Source organism: Antechinus flavipes, chromosome 2, assembly GCF_016432865.1.
Source record: "Antechinus flavipes isolate AdamAnt ecotype Samford, QLD, Australia chromosome 2, AdamAnt_v2, whole genome shotgun sequence".
NCBI lineage: Eukaryota > Metazoa > Chordata > Mammalia > Dasyuromorphia > Dasyuridae > Antechinus > Antechinus flavipes.
This window is the reverse complement of record NC_067399.1, coordinates 482,792,065-482,807,921: the sequence shown is the minus strand read 5'-3', so window position 1 is coordinate 482,807,921 and position 15,857 is coordinate 482,792,065. Positions and strand designations below refer to the sequence as shown.

At 32.8% G+C, this 15,857-nt stretch overlaps 1 protein-coding gene across 5 annotated transcripts in view; it reads right to left on the bottom strand.

Annotated features, from left to right (window-relative positions):
• PHKB (phosphorylase kinase regulatory subunit beta) overlaps positions 1 to 15,857 on the bottom strand; it is a 234,724-nt gene that overhangs the window by 8,020 nt on the left and 210,847 nt on the right. For all 5 annotated transcript variants that reach the window (XM_051979792.1, XM_051979793.1, XM_051979796.1 and 2 more), the window contains 2 exons: positions 6,479 to 6,613; positions 1,681 to 1,810 (listed from right to left, as the gene is read on the bottom strand). In XM_051979792.1, the coding sequence (XP_051835752.1) occupies positions 1,681 to 1,810; positions 6,479 to 6,613 (265 nt within the window). The remainder of the gene's footprint in view (positions 1 to 1,680; positions 1,811 to 6,478; positions 6,614 to 15,857) is intronic.

Genomic DNA, 15,857 nt, shown 5'->3' with positions numbered 1-15,857 from the left:
GTACTCAATTTAGGAACAGGCTGAGTACAATTGCCTCATTTACTGGAAAGTTCTGGGAGTAACTGAGGACATGGAAAGAAAGGCAGGTCTACCAATTTCTACTGAACACATCCATGAATATGGACTGGGTGAAGGAAATAGCTGCCTTAGTGCAGAGTAGAAGAATACTTTCTACTTAAATGTGACTAAGGACTGGGAACAGTAACAAAAACAACCAAATAAATAATACTGTGTTGAATGCATTAATATTCATAAGCTTTCTTTAGCACATAAAAATCTCACTAATAAATAGAAACTTTGACTTAATAATTCCAGTATTCAGACTATGCCTTAAATTGTCATCTCAAAGAAAAAAAAAGAATCTATTCAAATACAATTTTAGCAGCATTATTTGTAATTGCAAATAACTGTAAGCAACCTAAATATCCAACAATTGGTGCATGAAAAAAATACATTTTTCACTACAATTCCATGAAAATGGAATGCTACAATGGCATCATAATGAAAAAATGAGAAATATTTTTAAAATTTGGAATTATGTGAAGGAATGGGAAATGAAGAGTCATAAGAATAGTATATAAAATATGACTACATGAGAAGAAAGATGAACATACAGCAGGAAGAGATATAGAAGAAATAATTAATAAATTGCCAAGTGCAGATTCTGCATAAAAATTCATTTTGGAGCATAAAAAGTGGTAAATATCTATCTCTTTGGTTTTCTTGCTTGAAGCTAAGTGTATCATAATTTATTTTTAAAATTAAAAAAAATATACCAATCTATTGTAACCTAGCATAGAAGAAAAAAAATACATACTGCTTTACATTCAGAGATTCAGTAAATTGAGTTTTGTTGCAATTTCCCCCATCCAAACATAGTATTCTATTTTACTAATATAATTATTCAATACAGATATAATATCATCATCATCATCATCATCATCATCATCATCATCATCATCATTTTATCATCAACTATGGAGTGAGAATTTATACCTAAGTTCTAAACTCGACAGTCTTGTCTCCAATATAGTGAAAAGGGATCCTAAGAGTTTTAAATAGTTTAACAGTGTCCCCAAATACAAAGTTATAGCCAGGGAATAGGAGTTTCTTATTCACAGTCTCTATCACATATGCCTACCTCATCAGAAGATGAAACCTTTCATTAATAGAGAAATCTTATTAAGCTTTCCCTGTTTTAAACAAATACTATGCTATAAATTCCAGAGACACAAAAGAATAAATTAAGTAGTAGCTGATTGTTTTATGAAAAGTTACCAAAAGATTCCTTTAAACAGAAATCTAAGGTATATGAAATACTACCTTATTTTTAAAAATGGAGTATACACAGAACTTTCAGATCTATTTTGTACGCAACGTTCATTTGGAAAATGAATTTTCCAATTTAAAAAAGGAGGGAAAGCGGAAAAATATTTATGATCAGAGGAAAATAGCTCAAAATAACGTGCTAGATTTCCTGCTTTTCAATATTTCCTCTTTTCTGCAAAGCTGAAAACTTTTCTTTAAATTAATTTAAAATTCTAGGAGTAGAAAGGTTATTTATGCAGTTTATACAGTAGATGGGGAAAAGAATGGCACCATTTATTTAAGGCTCACATCTTATCTCACAAGGCTTGCCTCACAAGAGAGATCCCATTAATAAATACATTAGGACTTTACCTGAGGCAAATGCTTTCCAGCTACAATGATACCATTGGGTGTTCTCTCTAGGATCTGCCACACCCTGTCATAGAAGCCCATGGGTGTTCTATTTAAGGATCCATCGATTTGACGCCTGTTCAGCCAACATCTGCAGACCAAAGAAAAATGCTCAGGATTCAAAAGCAAACTTGTTCTCCAATACTAGCCTTGCTATATGGATTAACTGTACCAGTAGGGTGAGCAATAAAAGAAAAAATCCATCAATGATGCATATCTACTATGTGTTCCTAGGAACAATAAATATTTTATAGTAAAAACAGAGCTTATGGGAGACAAAGAAAAATCCCCAAGACCTTAAAAAATTTAGTAGATGAAATGTTATTCTTTAGTAAGGAATTGGCCTCTCACTAAATGATCTAAAGATCTGAACATTTAAACTATTGTTTTTTGGTTATTGCTATTTTTAAATAAAGGGAAGCAATATTAACATAACAATTTTTATTAACATCATACTCATAGATACAGAATTATAAAAGAGAACAAACAGTACAAGTATATTTTTGATTTAAACCTTGGCATAGTTTTGTTCTGCCTAAATACAGCAAAACTTCTGATTCTAGAAAATCAACATCATAGTGTATTAGAAAGAGCATTTTATCTGGAGTCAGGAGACCTGAGTTCTAGTACTTATTCTAATTAATATTTACTAGTTATGTTGACTGAGAAAATCATTTTACTTTCCTGAACCTCAATTTTCCCATTTGCAAAATGAGGATACGAATGCTTGCCCTAGCTAGGATAGTTGTATTGGGAGGAAACCTTCAAGTGCCAAGTAAATAATACATAAACACATTATTATTATTCCTTTGTATTACAATTAGAGTCAATTGCACCTCTGAATCTCCTCCTTTAGTTGCTTAAATAGTTATTCTCAGTAATATACTTTAATGCTTTGAATTTGCCTTCCTTTGTGTGGGTATCTCCCACAACTTCTTCTTGGGTGGTCTAAGTTTCGCTGTAAAAAATTATTTACAACTCAGTGACCTATCTTCTGGCAAAGCATCTCTTTACATTTGGGCTGGACCTTAAATGAAAGGCACAAAGCTTTTGTATCAAGATATTTAATGAAATCTTTATTGCTGACTAGAGGTTCCTGGAACTCTAATTTGGCAGGCAATCTGCAAGAACTAGAGATTTCCCCATTCTAAGAAGAGGCACCGAAGAAGGATTTTGGTAGTAGGTCAAATGATAAAGCACTGAGCATCATAATAATAATGATTAACTACATTTATATAGTGCTTTAAGGTTTATAGAGTCCTAAACCACATCTCATTTGATCTTCACAAAAGTCCTAGGAAATAGTACTAGTATTATTCTCATTTCACATTAGGGTTAATGCATGATTTGCTCAGGGCCACAAAGTCAATGAATATCTGAAGCTGAATTTGAAGATAAGTCTTCCTGGCTCCAGGTCCAGTGCTTTATCCATTGTACCAACCTAAAACATTCATGATCTAACTACAAGTACTTGCCATTATTATCAGAACAGTTAAGTTCTACAACACAACTTGCTATTCAACGTTGCACTATAAGAGCCAAAAATCATTCATGGATTCCTTCTCTCTTTCCTGTCCCCCAAAACACAATTATGTTTGTGTGTGCTGGGAGCAGCAGGATGGTGGTGGTATATGTCTTGGGTTTTGGAAGACTATAAGCAGTGAAGTATAAGGTCAGGAAGTGGGTTCTAGCAACTTTGAAGACTTTGACTAGAGGCCTGGTGAGTACTGTGTTTATCTAAAGATTATTAGACTAATGAAGACTAGAGAGGCTCATCCCTTTCAAGAAATGTATCAGCCTCTCTCCAAAGAAGTTTGTAATGATCTGTAAAGTTCCCAAATGTAAAAAACATCCATCGTGGATATTATAAACTGTAAAACACAAGTTTGTTCAGATAGCAACTAAATGAGAAGCACATCATAATGTAATTCTTTAAAGAATAAGAAGTGATAAGAGGGATTTTTTTTTTATTTTATGCAAAGGAATTTAGTCAAATGAAATAAAAAAAAAAAAAACCAACCTTTCCTTATGAGATAGTTTCATCTATAAAATGACTATATAGCATGGATTGCATCTTGTATTGTGTTAGGAGTCTGATAAACAGCTATGTAGTATAGATAAGTAACAGATTATAGCACTAAGATAATATCTATTATTATAATGGAAGCAATGATGATAGGCATGCTTTAATTAGCATATGAAGAAGTCATTCATATTTGACCCAATCACTCTTATGCTTTATTTTTTGTTTGTTTGTTTGTTTCATGGAAATTGACCTAAATGATCTGTCATAATATTAATTATTATTTTTTTGGAGAAGAAGAGGAATTGATAAAATATTAATTTAGCAATATCAATTTGGAGAGAGATTTCTGGTGAGTCTCTAGTCCTATGCTGAACACATTTCTCATCAATGACTTAAATGAAGGTATGGACAAAGGGGTCCAGGAATCTCTGCTTGACCCTGTGGTGTTTAACATTTTTAAGAATGACTTAGAAAAAGACATCAATGTCTTATTTATCAAATTTTCAGGTAGATTGGAAGGATAGCAAACACAATGGATGACAGAGTTATGATCCCAAAAGATTTTTATAAACTAGAGAACTAGGCTGAGATTATTAATATGAAATTTCAACAGTAAAGTTTTATATTTGCATTTTTTGAGAGAATTCGGGTTAAGTGACTTGCCCAGGATGGTAAGTGTCAGAGGCCAGATTTGAAGTCAGGTCCTCTTCTCTCTAGGGACAATGCTCTAGATGCTACACTTCCTAACTGCTCCTTAACATTTGCATTTAAAAAATAATTCATTTCATAAGCACAAGATGTGGGTGGAATGATCAAATAAAGATCATTTTGTCTGGGAAAAAACTGGACTTTTCAGTGGACTGTGGACTCACTAAGAGTTAGCAGCATAGTGTGACGGCCAATTAGGCCAATGAAATTTTGGACTACGTCAAAAGAAACATACTTTCCTGAAATAAGATGAAAGCTATGCTCTTCTTTGGTTAAACCATATTTAGAGTATTGTTATGCCACAGTTCTCTTTTATTGTCCTGACTCAGTTTCCCTAATTATCCTGACTCAGTATATAATTGTTCTGCTCAGTCCTGTGAAACCACCCCTCCCTCTTTATCAGAATATTTGATAAGGATAAAAGATCTTATGTTTTAGAACATCAGAATGCCTTTCCCCATCCCAAGCTACCAGAATGTCAGATACCATCTTATCAAGATACCTCTCCCTATCTCCGGGGTTCTTCTCCCCATTATGTCATCCCTCTCTAGAGGCTCACCTCACCCTGTCAGAGTCCGTTCTCGCTCTCAGCACCCTGACTCCGCCCCTGCCTCAGTCTACACCCTGAGTCTGAGCCATGTGTATATATGTCATTGAGAACTCTCATTGTTTGCTGGAATTTGGGAACCAATAGTCTCATTCAGCCCTAGTACCAAACCATGGATCCATCTGGTCCAGTAAATCTCTCCCTTTTAAAAAAATATTAAATACTCTCTAATCTCTATCTTGCCTCAGTGTCTCCGGCATTACAGTATCATGTTCAAATTTGGGGGCCAGAATTTAGGGAGAATTTTCATATGCCAAACAGTGTCTAGATGAATGAAATCAGGAAGGCCAAGTATATGTCAGACAGAGCACACAAATGAATCAATTGAAAGAAGTGAGGATATTTAGCTTATGCGCCTACTATTAAGTAGAGAAAAAGAAAAATACATATTTAAAAATTCCTCTAAAATTCTCTAAGATAAAATTTCTCTAAATCTCACATGGCCTAGAGTTTCCTCAGGGATACAAAATACACCAACATGATACAAGGTAGGAGGTTTCTGATTTATGTTTGAAGAAAAATAATTCCATAGAATTATTCTACCTCCTTTCTACTTGATATTTCCTTTTCCTCTCTCTGCCTTTTGTTGCTCAAGACCATTCTCTGCTTCTCCCCCTACCCCACTCAAACCTGGATGAATGTGGGGGCATTTTGGTTGGTCTCTGCCCCTGGTCTTTTCTTATTATACTTCTATGCTCACTGAACTATCAAAGTGATTTTCTGACAGCACCGTTCTGAACAGCCCATGTAACAGCACGCCATCCTCATGTTTTAATAAACTCAAGTAGTGCCCTATTAACTTCAGGTTCAAATATAATATATATACACATGTATGCATGTTTGTGTATGTATTTATATTTGAATATACTTACATAAACATACACACATAAATAGACAGACAGACAAACAGAAAGATGAATGATATTTATTTGAGGTAAACAGAGCTGAGTGAATTGCCCAGAGTCAAATAGCCAGTAAGTGTTTGAGGCTGGATTTGAATTCAGGTGGTACTCTATCTACTGTACTATCTCACTGCCCAACATTAGATTCATTGCTGTTCCTCAAATAAGACAGTTTTAAAATCTAGACATCTCTCATGCCTAGAATTCTCTCTCTCCTTAACTGCCTTTCTTTCTTCCTTGATTTGCTCCAAGTCCCAATTAAAACCTCTTCTTTTACAAGAAGACTTTTCCTGATCTCCTTTAATGCTAATGCCTTTCCTCTGGGGATAATTTCCAACTTATATAATATATTGCTTGTTTGTATAAAGTTATTTGAATGTTGCCTCCCTCAATTAATCCGTGAGCTCCTTGAGACATGGATTGTTTTTTCCTTTTTTACACCCTCAGTGTTTAGCACAGTGTCTGAAACACAATAGAAGCTCAATAAATGTGTGTTGACTTGACTTTATTCTTTACCTTCCATTCTGTTGAGGCTGGAGAATATCTAAGAGAAGTTGTTTAACTTCACTAGGTGATAGTTGGTATAAGTCCAAGGCCGGCATGTCCCCTCCACGAATCTGTAGCTCATACTTCATAGCATGGATAATCCACCTGAAACATAATAAATAATGCATTTTTAAGAATGGCTTATATTTTTAAAAATCATCTCATATTGTTCTTTGGGAATAACCTAAAGAGCACTGCATAATTAACTTTTGGGATAGTTAGCATAATTACTTTTATCAAGATCTCTAGAAAAGGGGTTTGCTCTAGCTTATGCTGTTTTGGGTACAAAACAGGGTGATGAGGCAACTACTTGGAGTTTTTTATTATATACTGTATATACATAACTATATATAAATATACTGTAAAATTGTATAGGAATAGATGTCATACTATATTTTATACATTGGGCATGCACCAAAAAAAAAAATGAATAGTGCATAAACATTCATTTTGGAAATGGATCATGAGATGAAATTGATGTAATTGTTCCTTTCCCAGGGAGGGCACACATGCTTCACATATTTCCTCTTCCACTGCAGAAATTAAGAGGGAACAAAAATTGAAACAAGAAAAAGAATGCTTGTCTTTGCAATAAAGGGAGGAATCAGATATGGCTTAGTTATTCTGATACATTAGAAAAAATATTTTACTAGGTTTCAGAAGAACAAAGGGATTTAATTATTTTATGTTTAAATGACTTTATGGTTTAACTCTAGAAAGGTTTCTAAATTACATTCTTAGAAGTTTCTTCTTTCATTTTATCGCATTTTAGTGAAAAAATTTGGATAAATCAGGTATATAAAGCAAAGAGAACTCTAAGAATCCCATATTGCCTCAAGGAAGTCAAATTCTATAAACCATTTAAGAGTAAACTGGAGAATCTCTCTTTTATGCCACATGAATATATTTTTTGCCTAAATGCGTCATTATGTAATGAATTATAGATAAACAGTGACACTAGTTTGTCTAGAAATGAAACAATTTTCCTTAAGTCTTCTAGTTTACTCCTTTACTAAATATAGGAACATCTACCTAAGAAAATAAAGAATTAAACTTATTCCCTATATATGTCATATTTTTCTTGACAAAATAAGTTAAAAATGATAAATAGGAAAGGAAAAAAAATCTGCCTAAGAAGAATAAAAAGAAAGATTTTTAAAAAGAATTATATCTTTTCCCTTTGTCTATTCATGTTTCTAATGCAACCATTGGCTTACATAAGAACTTACATTTCCCTCAAAGCTATTTAAATTACTGGAAATGATATAAATCTAATGTGGCAGGACAGTGATGATAGCTAGACTACAGTTTAGAAGAAGTAGGCATACAGGGACCAAATAGTATAAGAATCTTTGTTCTATAACATTTCCTTGGACAAAATCATCAAAAATGATGACAATAGCTCTAAAAACTATGAATTATTTTTAAGCAAAAAAATAAAGTAATTAAGTGAATATATGCTTAAGAAATATATTTAGGAAAGAAATGAACACATCTTTAAGAAAGAGAAGGAGGAGGGTAAGGAGGAAACATGAATCATGTAGAACAGGGCTTCTCAAGCTTTTTCCACTTGGAACCCTTTTAAGTATGAGAAAATTTTACATGACCTCAGTTATATAGGTATGTAAATTTAAAAAATCAAATATTTACTGATAATTAACAAATTTATGATCTCCACAATCAGTTATGAGGCTTCCCATGGGGTTAGAAAGAAGCTGGGATGTAGAGCACCCCAAATACTTTCTGATTAGATGTGACTTACCATTTTACCAATAATAACAAACACATTAAATATATTACTTCCTCAAAGAACTGAAGGGGAAAGAAAGAATAAGATCCCCATGACTGGTAAAGACAAAGGACTTTTTCATTTGTTGTTCCTTTTTATTGCTTACCACATTTAATTGACATACTCTTCAAATACATAAAGGTATAAGGAAATCATTGTATAAATAAATGCCTTTGTGCTAAAGTTGATTATGAAATTAGCTCTGATACTGTTTCCATGACTCCTCAGTACATGAAATGAAATTGTTCACTCAGTGGCTCTAATCTGTGAATTGAATCACCTGATCTTTGCTTTTAAGACTAAAGAAAGAGAAGTTTTCTCATTACTTTTCAGTTAGTTTTAAGTTAATTTACACTTCATCTTCCTAGGTACAGTTTGGAATAAGGCTTCACCAATACTTACCTCGAGCCTTCACTAAATATCCAAATGCCACCACTGAAAGAGTTTTAGAAATCACCATTTAAAAAAAAAATAGATTACCATTTGTATTTTTAAATTCTTCCTACTAATTACTGATTGATTAAAAAATGGTTCATTATATCTCTTTGACAATTACTATTGTCACACAGAAGTGGATGACATATGAAATAAGAAATTTTTATTCTCTTTTTTCAATTTATAAAATTTCATCAGTTTATGCTAATTTTTAAAATTTTTGTCTCAGTATCATTATTGCTCAGTACTGTGCCTTACATTTAATAGCCACAAAATGATTTCTTATTGAATAAATAATCTATAATTATAAATATTTATATTATAAAAATCTATGATAATAAATAATCAATAAGTAATTATATAATAAATAATAAATACAATGATGAAAAATTACCAATGCATGTTTTTGTGTTATTTTTGTGAATAATAGTTTTCCTCCACATGAAAATAAATGGATTTGACATTTATCAGAATAATAAAATATCCAAACTTCTAACAGAGAAGAGTCACAAAATCTTTAGAGTTGTCAATCTAAAGGAAATTATCTCTTAGGCACATTTTCATTAGGTTTCTTCATTTTGTTGTTTAAAGAATCACTTCCATCTGAACTTGCATTTGATCAATATTTGAATATCAAATTTTTTTTAAAGGAGGCTAAAGTGGTATGTTTAAACAGGATAGAACTATAATCTGACAATAAATTTTGAAGTAAAAAAAAAAAGTGAAATTGTCTCCAGTTGAATTCCAGGTACTTAAGCGAGACTCAAAGGTCTGAAGAAAGTGAATCTCTAAGGTAGAGACAAATGCAATAACCAAAACTATTTTAGGAGTTTTTGAAACCATTAATAAAGATATGTAGCAATGGTTCTGCCTGACCACTTATACTCACTCCCACTGACAAGGTCACACTTTCAGATTGAGCAGGCAATTCTAGGGGCAATTCTTAATATGAAAGAAGGATTTTTAAAAGTAAAGGAGGAGGACAGGCAGAATGATGACGATCCATGGGCCACTTTTTTTTTTTTAACTGAATTTCATCTGCCTAGAAAAGCAGAGATTTGCTTTACTTGCCATAATCAAATGAAAAAGTGGCAGTCACTTGTGACCAAACCAGCCTTTTGTAAGTATCAAGACTTCACTAGAGGACAATGAATTCCTTAGCACTGATTTAAAAGTGTAAAGAAGTACATTAGTCTTACTTCACAGACTTAGGAAATAAACTTGCCAGTCAAAAATTTCTCTTGCTATGAGATTTAGCAAGGATAAATGTACATGTAATTTTCTCCATATGCCCCAGTCAAGAAATAAAATATAGTACCTGGAAGTCTGACACTATCAGTAAACTAGAATAGTCAACACTTTCTGCAAAATGTCTAAAACTGCAGAGCTAATCGGCAGACTTCAAAGAATTTTTAGTGATCAGAAGAACGCTTTACTGGAAATTTGTAAGACAGATTTCTTCATATGATTCATATAAACACTGAAAAAGAGGTAATGTGATTAGGCAGATAGAGTTTTATGCACCAGTTAGGGAAGAAAGGCTCCTACATTTCATCATTGGAGCTGATGACTAAAAGAGAATTAGAATGCATTCATCATTATACTTCTTTTTTTCTTATATTAAAGGTCAAAAATGTAGATATTTTAAGAATATCAGAAACATGGAAGAAGAAAAGGTAACTTGACATGAATTTAGAATTCCAATTATGTTCTCTCTCTCTCTTTTTTTTTTTTTTTTTTTTTGGCTTTACCATAAAAATGACAGTCTTATTCCTGAAAAGATACCTGCCTCAAAGACTGTTAATTTATAATGCTATCAATAGCTTGGATTGTAACATGGATGGTATACTTATTTTTAAATTTATTTTTAAAAAATAATAATAGTCTTTTATTTTTCAAAATACACACAAAGAACATTCACCCCTTGCAATATCTTAGATTCCAAATTTTTCTCCCTCCCTTCCCATCTCCCCTTTTCCTTAGATAGCAAGTAATCCAATATAGGTAAAACGTGCACTTCTTCTAAATATATTTCCACATTTATCATTTGGCATAAGAAAAATTAAATCAAAAGGGAAAAAAGGAGAAAGAAAACAACAAGCAAGTAAAAAACAACAACAAAAAAGGTGAAAATACTATGTTGTAATCCACATTCAGTTCCCATAATTCTCTCTGGAGGCAGATGGCTTTCTCTATCACAAGTCTGTTGGAATTGGCCTGAAATACCTTATTGAAAAGAGCCAAGTGAGTGAATGACACAGCTATAAAAGACGCATATGATATATAAGAATGATGATTTGCGTTGATTTAGTTTATATTTTGTTACTTTGCTAAAATCATTCTTCCAATGAACATTTTATTTGAGTCTTCAGAATTTGAAAAGCATATCATATCATCTGCAAAAAGTTTTATTACCTCGTTTCCTATTCTGATTTCTTTAATTTCTTTCTCTTATTACTTTTGCAAGAATTTCCAATACAATATTGAATAATATTGATGACAGTAGCATGAAGCTGTGAAGGAGAGCTAACAACAATGGATGACAGTAATGATCCATAAATACTTCAACAGGCTATAGGAAAAGTGGCCAAAATTAATAAATTCAAATTTAATTTGATTAATTTAATTTAGGTTTGAAGTTTTATACTTGCATTCAAAAGCACAAGATGAAGGGGTATGGCAAGATAATAATTAGTATGAAAGATATTTGAGCATTTTAATGGATTGTAATCAATCTGGGCAAGTTAAAAAATGGACACTATCCTAGGCTGCATTGAAATGAGAACCTTTAGAATGAATAAGGAGATAATTTCATTGTATTCTACTCTGGATCTGACCATAAACAAAGTACTGTGACAGCTCTAGTTGCTATATTTTACGAACAACATTGAAAAATAGTAGAATGTGCAGAAGATGGAAGTTAGGATGTTGGGAAAATTGGAAAATAGTATGGCAGAAACTACACATTGACCAACACCTTATACCAAGTTAAGATTGAAATGGGTTAATGATTTAGCTGTAAAGGATGATACTATAAGCAAATTAAGAGAACAAAAAATAATCTACCTCTCAGATTTGTGGAGAAGGAAGGAATTTGGGAATGGAAAACTGGGAAAAAACATTTATATCCAAAGGCTCTGATAAAGGCCTCATTTCTAAAATACATTGAGAATTGACTCAAATTTGTAAGATTGCAAGCCATTTTCCATTTGACAAATGGTCAAAGGAGATGAACAGATAATTTTCAGATGAAGAAATTAAAGTCATTTCTAATCATTTGAAAAATGCTCTAAATCATTATTGATTAGAGAAATGCAAAAAAAAAAAAAAAGACAACTCTGAGGTACCACTACATACCTCTCAAATTGGCTATGATGATAAGAAAAGATAATGACAAATGTTGGAAGGGGATACAGAAAAAATGGGACACTGCTACATAGTTGGTAGAGTTGTGAACTGCTCCAACCATTCTGAAGAATAATTTGGAACTATGCCCAAAAGGATATCAAACTGTGCACACCCTTTTGATTCAGCAGTATCTCTACTGGGTCTGTATCTCAAAATGATCATAAAAAAGGGAAAAGTACCCACGTGTTCAAAAATGTTTGTGGCAGCCCTTTTTGTAGTAGCAAGGAACTGAAAAGTGAGTGGATGTCCATCAGTTGAGAAATGACTGCATAAGTTATGCTATATCAATGTAATGGAATATTATCATTCTATAAGAAACAATCAGCAGGATGATTTCAGAAAGGCCTGGAGAGACTGACATGAACTGATGCTGAGTGAAATGAGTTAGAGCCAAGAGAACATTATACATAGCAGCAACAAGATTATGTGATGATCAATTCTGATGGAGTTGGCCCTTTTGAACAATGAGGTAATTCAAGTCAGTTCCAATAGACATGAGGGAGAGAGCCATCTGCATCCAGAAAAAGAACTATAAAAATTAAATGTGATTAAATGTGGCTCACATATAGTATTTTCACCTTTTTTGTTGTAGTTTGCTTTCTTTTTTTTTTTTCCTTTCTCATTTTTTTTTCCCTTTTTGGTCTGATTTTTTTGTGCAACATAATAAATGTGGAGAAATATTTAGAAGAATTGCACATGTTTAACCTATATTGGATCACTTGGTGTCTAGGGGAAAGGGGTGAGAAGAAGGGAGGCAAAAAATTTTGGAACACAAGATTTTGCAAGGTTAAATGGTGAAAAATATCATCATATTTATTTTGAAAATAAAAGGCTATTATAAAAAATAAAGGCATAGTAGGAAGAAAAAAACAACAAAAAAGAAGCTTTATTACTCTCAGTTAGCAGCAGAAATGTAAAATAATAATGATATTGAATGACCTTTTCTAGAAGTCAGCTCTGCAAATCATACACAGAGTTTGGGGAAGCAGTGGATAAAGCATTTCTGCTTCATGATTACTTACATGTGATTCTTAAAGTAGAGATAAAAATGGCTGATAAAATAAACCCTCAGAAGGATCTCCTACTAAAACCTGAATGACAGACCTGCAGGAGAAATCAGTTGATTGGAGGCCTTTACAGTAATGGGCCTGTCAAGGACTTGATTTCTTTTAACATGAAAGCTGGCATACAAATCAATAATGAGACACCAAATCAAATCATTATCAGTCTAGACTACTATTCCTGTGAGAAGGTTAATTTTGCTCAGTGAAGTGCTTGGTGATGGTAAAGTTTAGGAAATTGAATCCATTGGATGAACATTGGGGGAAAAAGAATAGGAGTAGAATTATTGACTTAAAAGTGATATATGGAATAGGTAATGTAAATAAGCAGACTTTTGGGAGGCTATTTAAAATAAAGGCATTACTCTATTTCTCTGTCTCTCTGTCTCTGTCTCTGTCTTTCTCTGAAGGTAAATTCTAGACAAGATTCATTGCATTATGATTAAGTTAAATATTTTGCTATGAAACTAGAGCTTTAAGGATTTGTACTTATCATTTCCTAATGGCAACTATTAGTATTTTGTGAAGGATGCAATGTCCAAGTCTGACCAAGCAAGCAATCCTTTCATCAATAATCACCTGCTGAAAGACAGATTGTTACAGAAAAGACAGACTAAGGTAACTCTTAGATGCTCTACAGCATTATGAGGAAGAAAAATGTTACTTTCTAATAATCTCAATTTCTAATCATCATTGCACAGGACTGACTGCATAGGATTGTCTGCAAAAACTAAGTTTAATAATTCATGAGAAACTTGGTTACACAGAGGTCTGTTCATGAATAATTTGGCCACCATTTTAAAGTCAATTTTTGAAATCATTCGAGTGGAATTGCAAGGTTACTTTTAGAAATAGTTTATATATATATACACACACACACATATACGTATAATTATGATCATAAGTAAATTATCAGGCAATAAAGTAATCTAACAAAAATGGAAGCCCATGGATGGTAAGGATTCAATGAAAGGAAGAATTAATAGATTCATGTGGAAAATACAAAAATAAAATTTTCCTTTTCCAAGGTGCTGTTATTCAGTTATGTCTGATTCTTTGTGACTCCTATGGAGTTTTTCTTATAAAAATATCAGAGTATTTTGCTATTTCCTTCTATAGTGGATTAAGGCAAATAGAGGTTAAGATTTTCCAAGGTTACATAGCAGTAAGTATCTAAAGTCAGATCTTGTTGACTCCAGTCCAGTGCTCTATCCACTGAGCTATCTAGCTGCCTCCAAAGCAAAGAGAGATTAAATGCTTTGCCTAGTCACACAGCTAGTAAATGTCTGAGACTCAGGTCTTATGTTTTATGCAATCAGCCATAACAATGAGTCCCTGAGTTCTTAAACAGGACAAAGGTGATCAAATAATGTGTATGTTTTGTAACATTTCATAATGTGGGGAAAATGTCCTGTCTTCATTGACATATAATGGGCTTAAAATAGGTCTGTAAGGAAATTTTTATGGTCTCCACTGTCATATTTGGATTGACAGATTTCAAATCAGAGATTATAACATGTTTATCAAATACCCTGATAAAAAGAATATGAATCTGATGCTTCCAAAATCTAAAATGGCCATCTAAAGAATTAAATTAGTAGGTAGGAGGGAAGGCACAATGATGTAGTATAAAGAAAACAGGATTTGGAATCAAGACTGGGGTTCCTTGTCTGAATAATGCTTGATTTGAATTAGATGATCTCTAAGATTCCTTCCAACTTTACATAACTCCTCTTTTTGAGCAGTTGAACCAAAGGACTTCTCTTAGGAGAGTCAAGGAAGTTGGTAACAGCAGATTTAGTCTCCTGTTTCTGGCATTCCACTTCTTAGTCCTAGTTATACCATAATCAATTATAGCAACTCACATACTTATATGTGCTCTATACTTTATGCACTAAAAGTTGCCTATTGATATTAACCCAGAAAGGATCCATTTTCAGGGACTTAAGAGTATACAAGTCCCTAGACTGTTTATACTTGCCTAGTCAGCAAGTTGAAGTAATACTGACGTTGGAAAAATTACAAGATATCTTACTTATCTTTGCTTTCAAACTCCTTAACTATTTTTTATTCAACAAAAGATAAACAGATTCATAATAACATGCTGATCTCAGCTTATTTTGTAGATATAGCCATAGAATGAAGAGTATTACCTCAAAAACAAACAAACAATAAACATAAAGAAGTGGTAAAGAGGGGAAATGAGTCTGTAGAAAGTTCCAAACAGTGAATAGAAGTGAGACCTGGTTAAACCAAGTCATGTCAAATAGAGGAAAGGCAGGAAAAAAAAAAAACTGTGAAAAATGAAGTAGGTCTGCTGGTATTTCTATGCGTTTCAATGATGAAATTCAGAACACCATATTTAGACCCTCAATGTCATATTGGGAAGTGGGGATGAGATTTTATCAGTGTGATAGAGAGACTGGGCCAGAACAAGCACATGAAGAAGAAATCCATCATGAAGGCAACACGATTTTGAAAACATTGAGTCATCAAGGCATTCATAGTTACTCTAAAAAGATAATTAATTTTGTTCCCCCAAAATCTCTTATGTTTCATAATGTTAACAGAATGTAATCCTTGTTGTATACAAGGGAATGATTTAAGGACTTCTAAATTGAATCAATAAACTGAAATTATTTCTTTGGACAACATC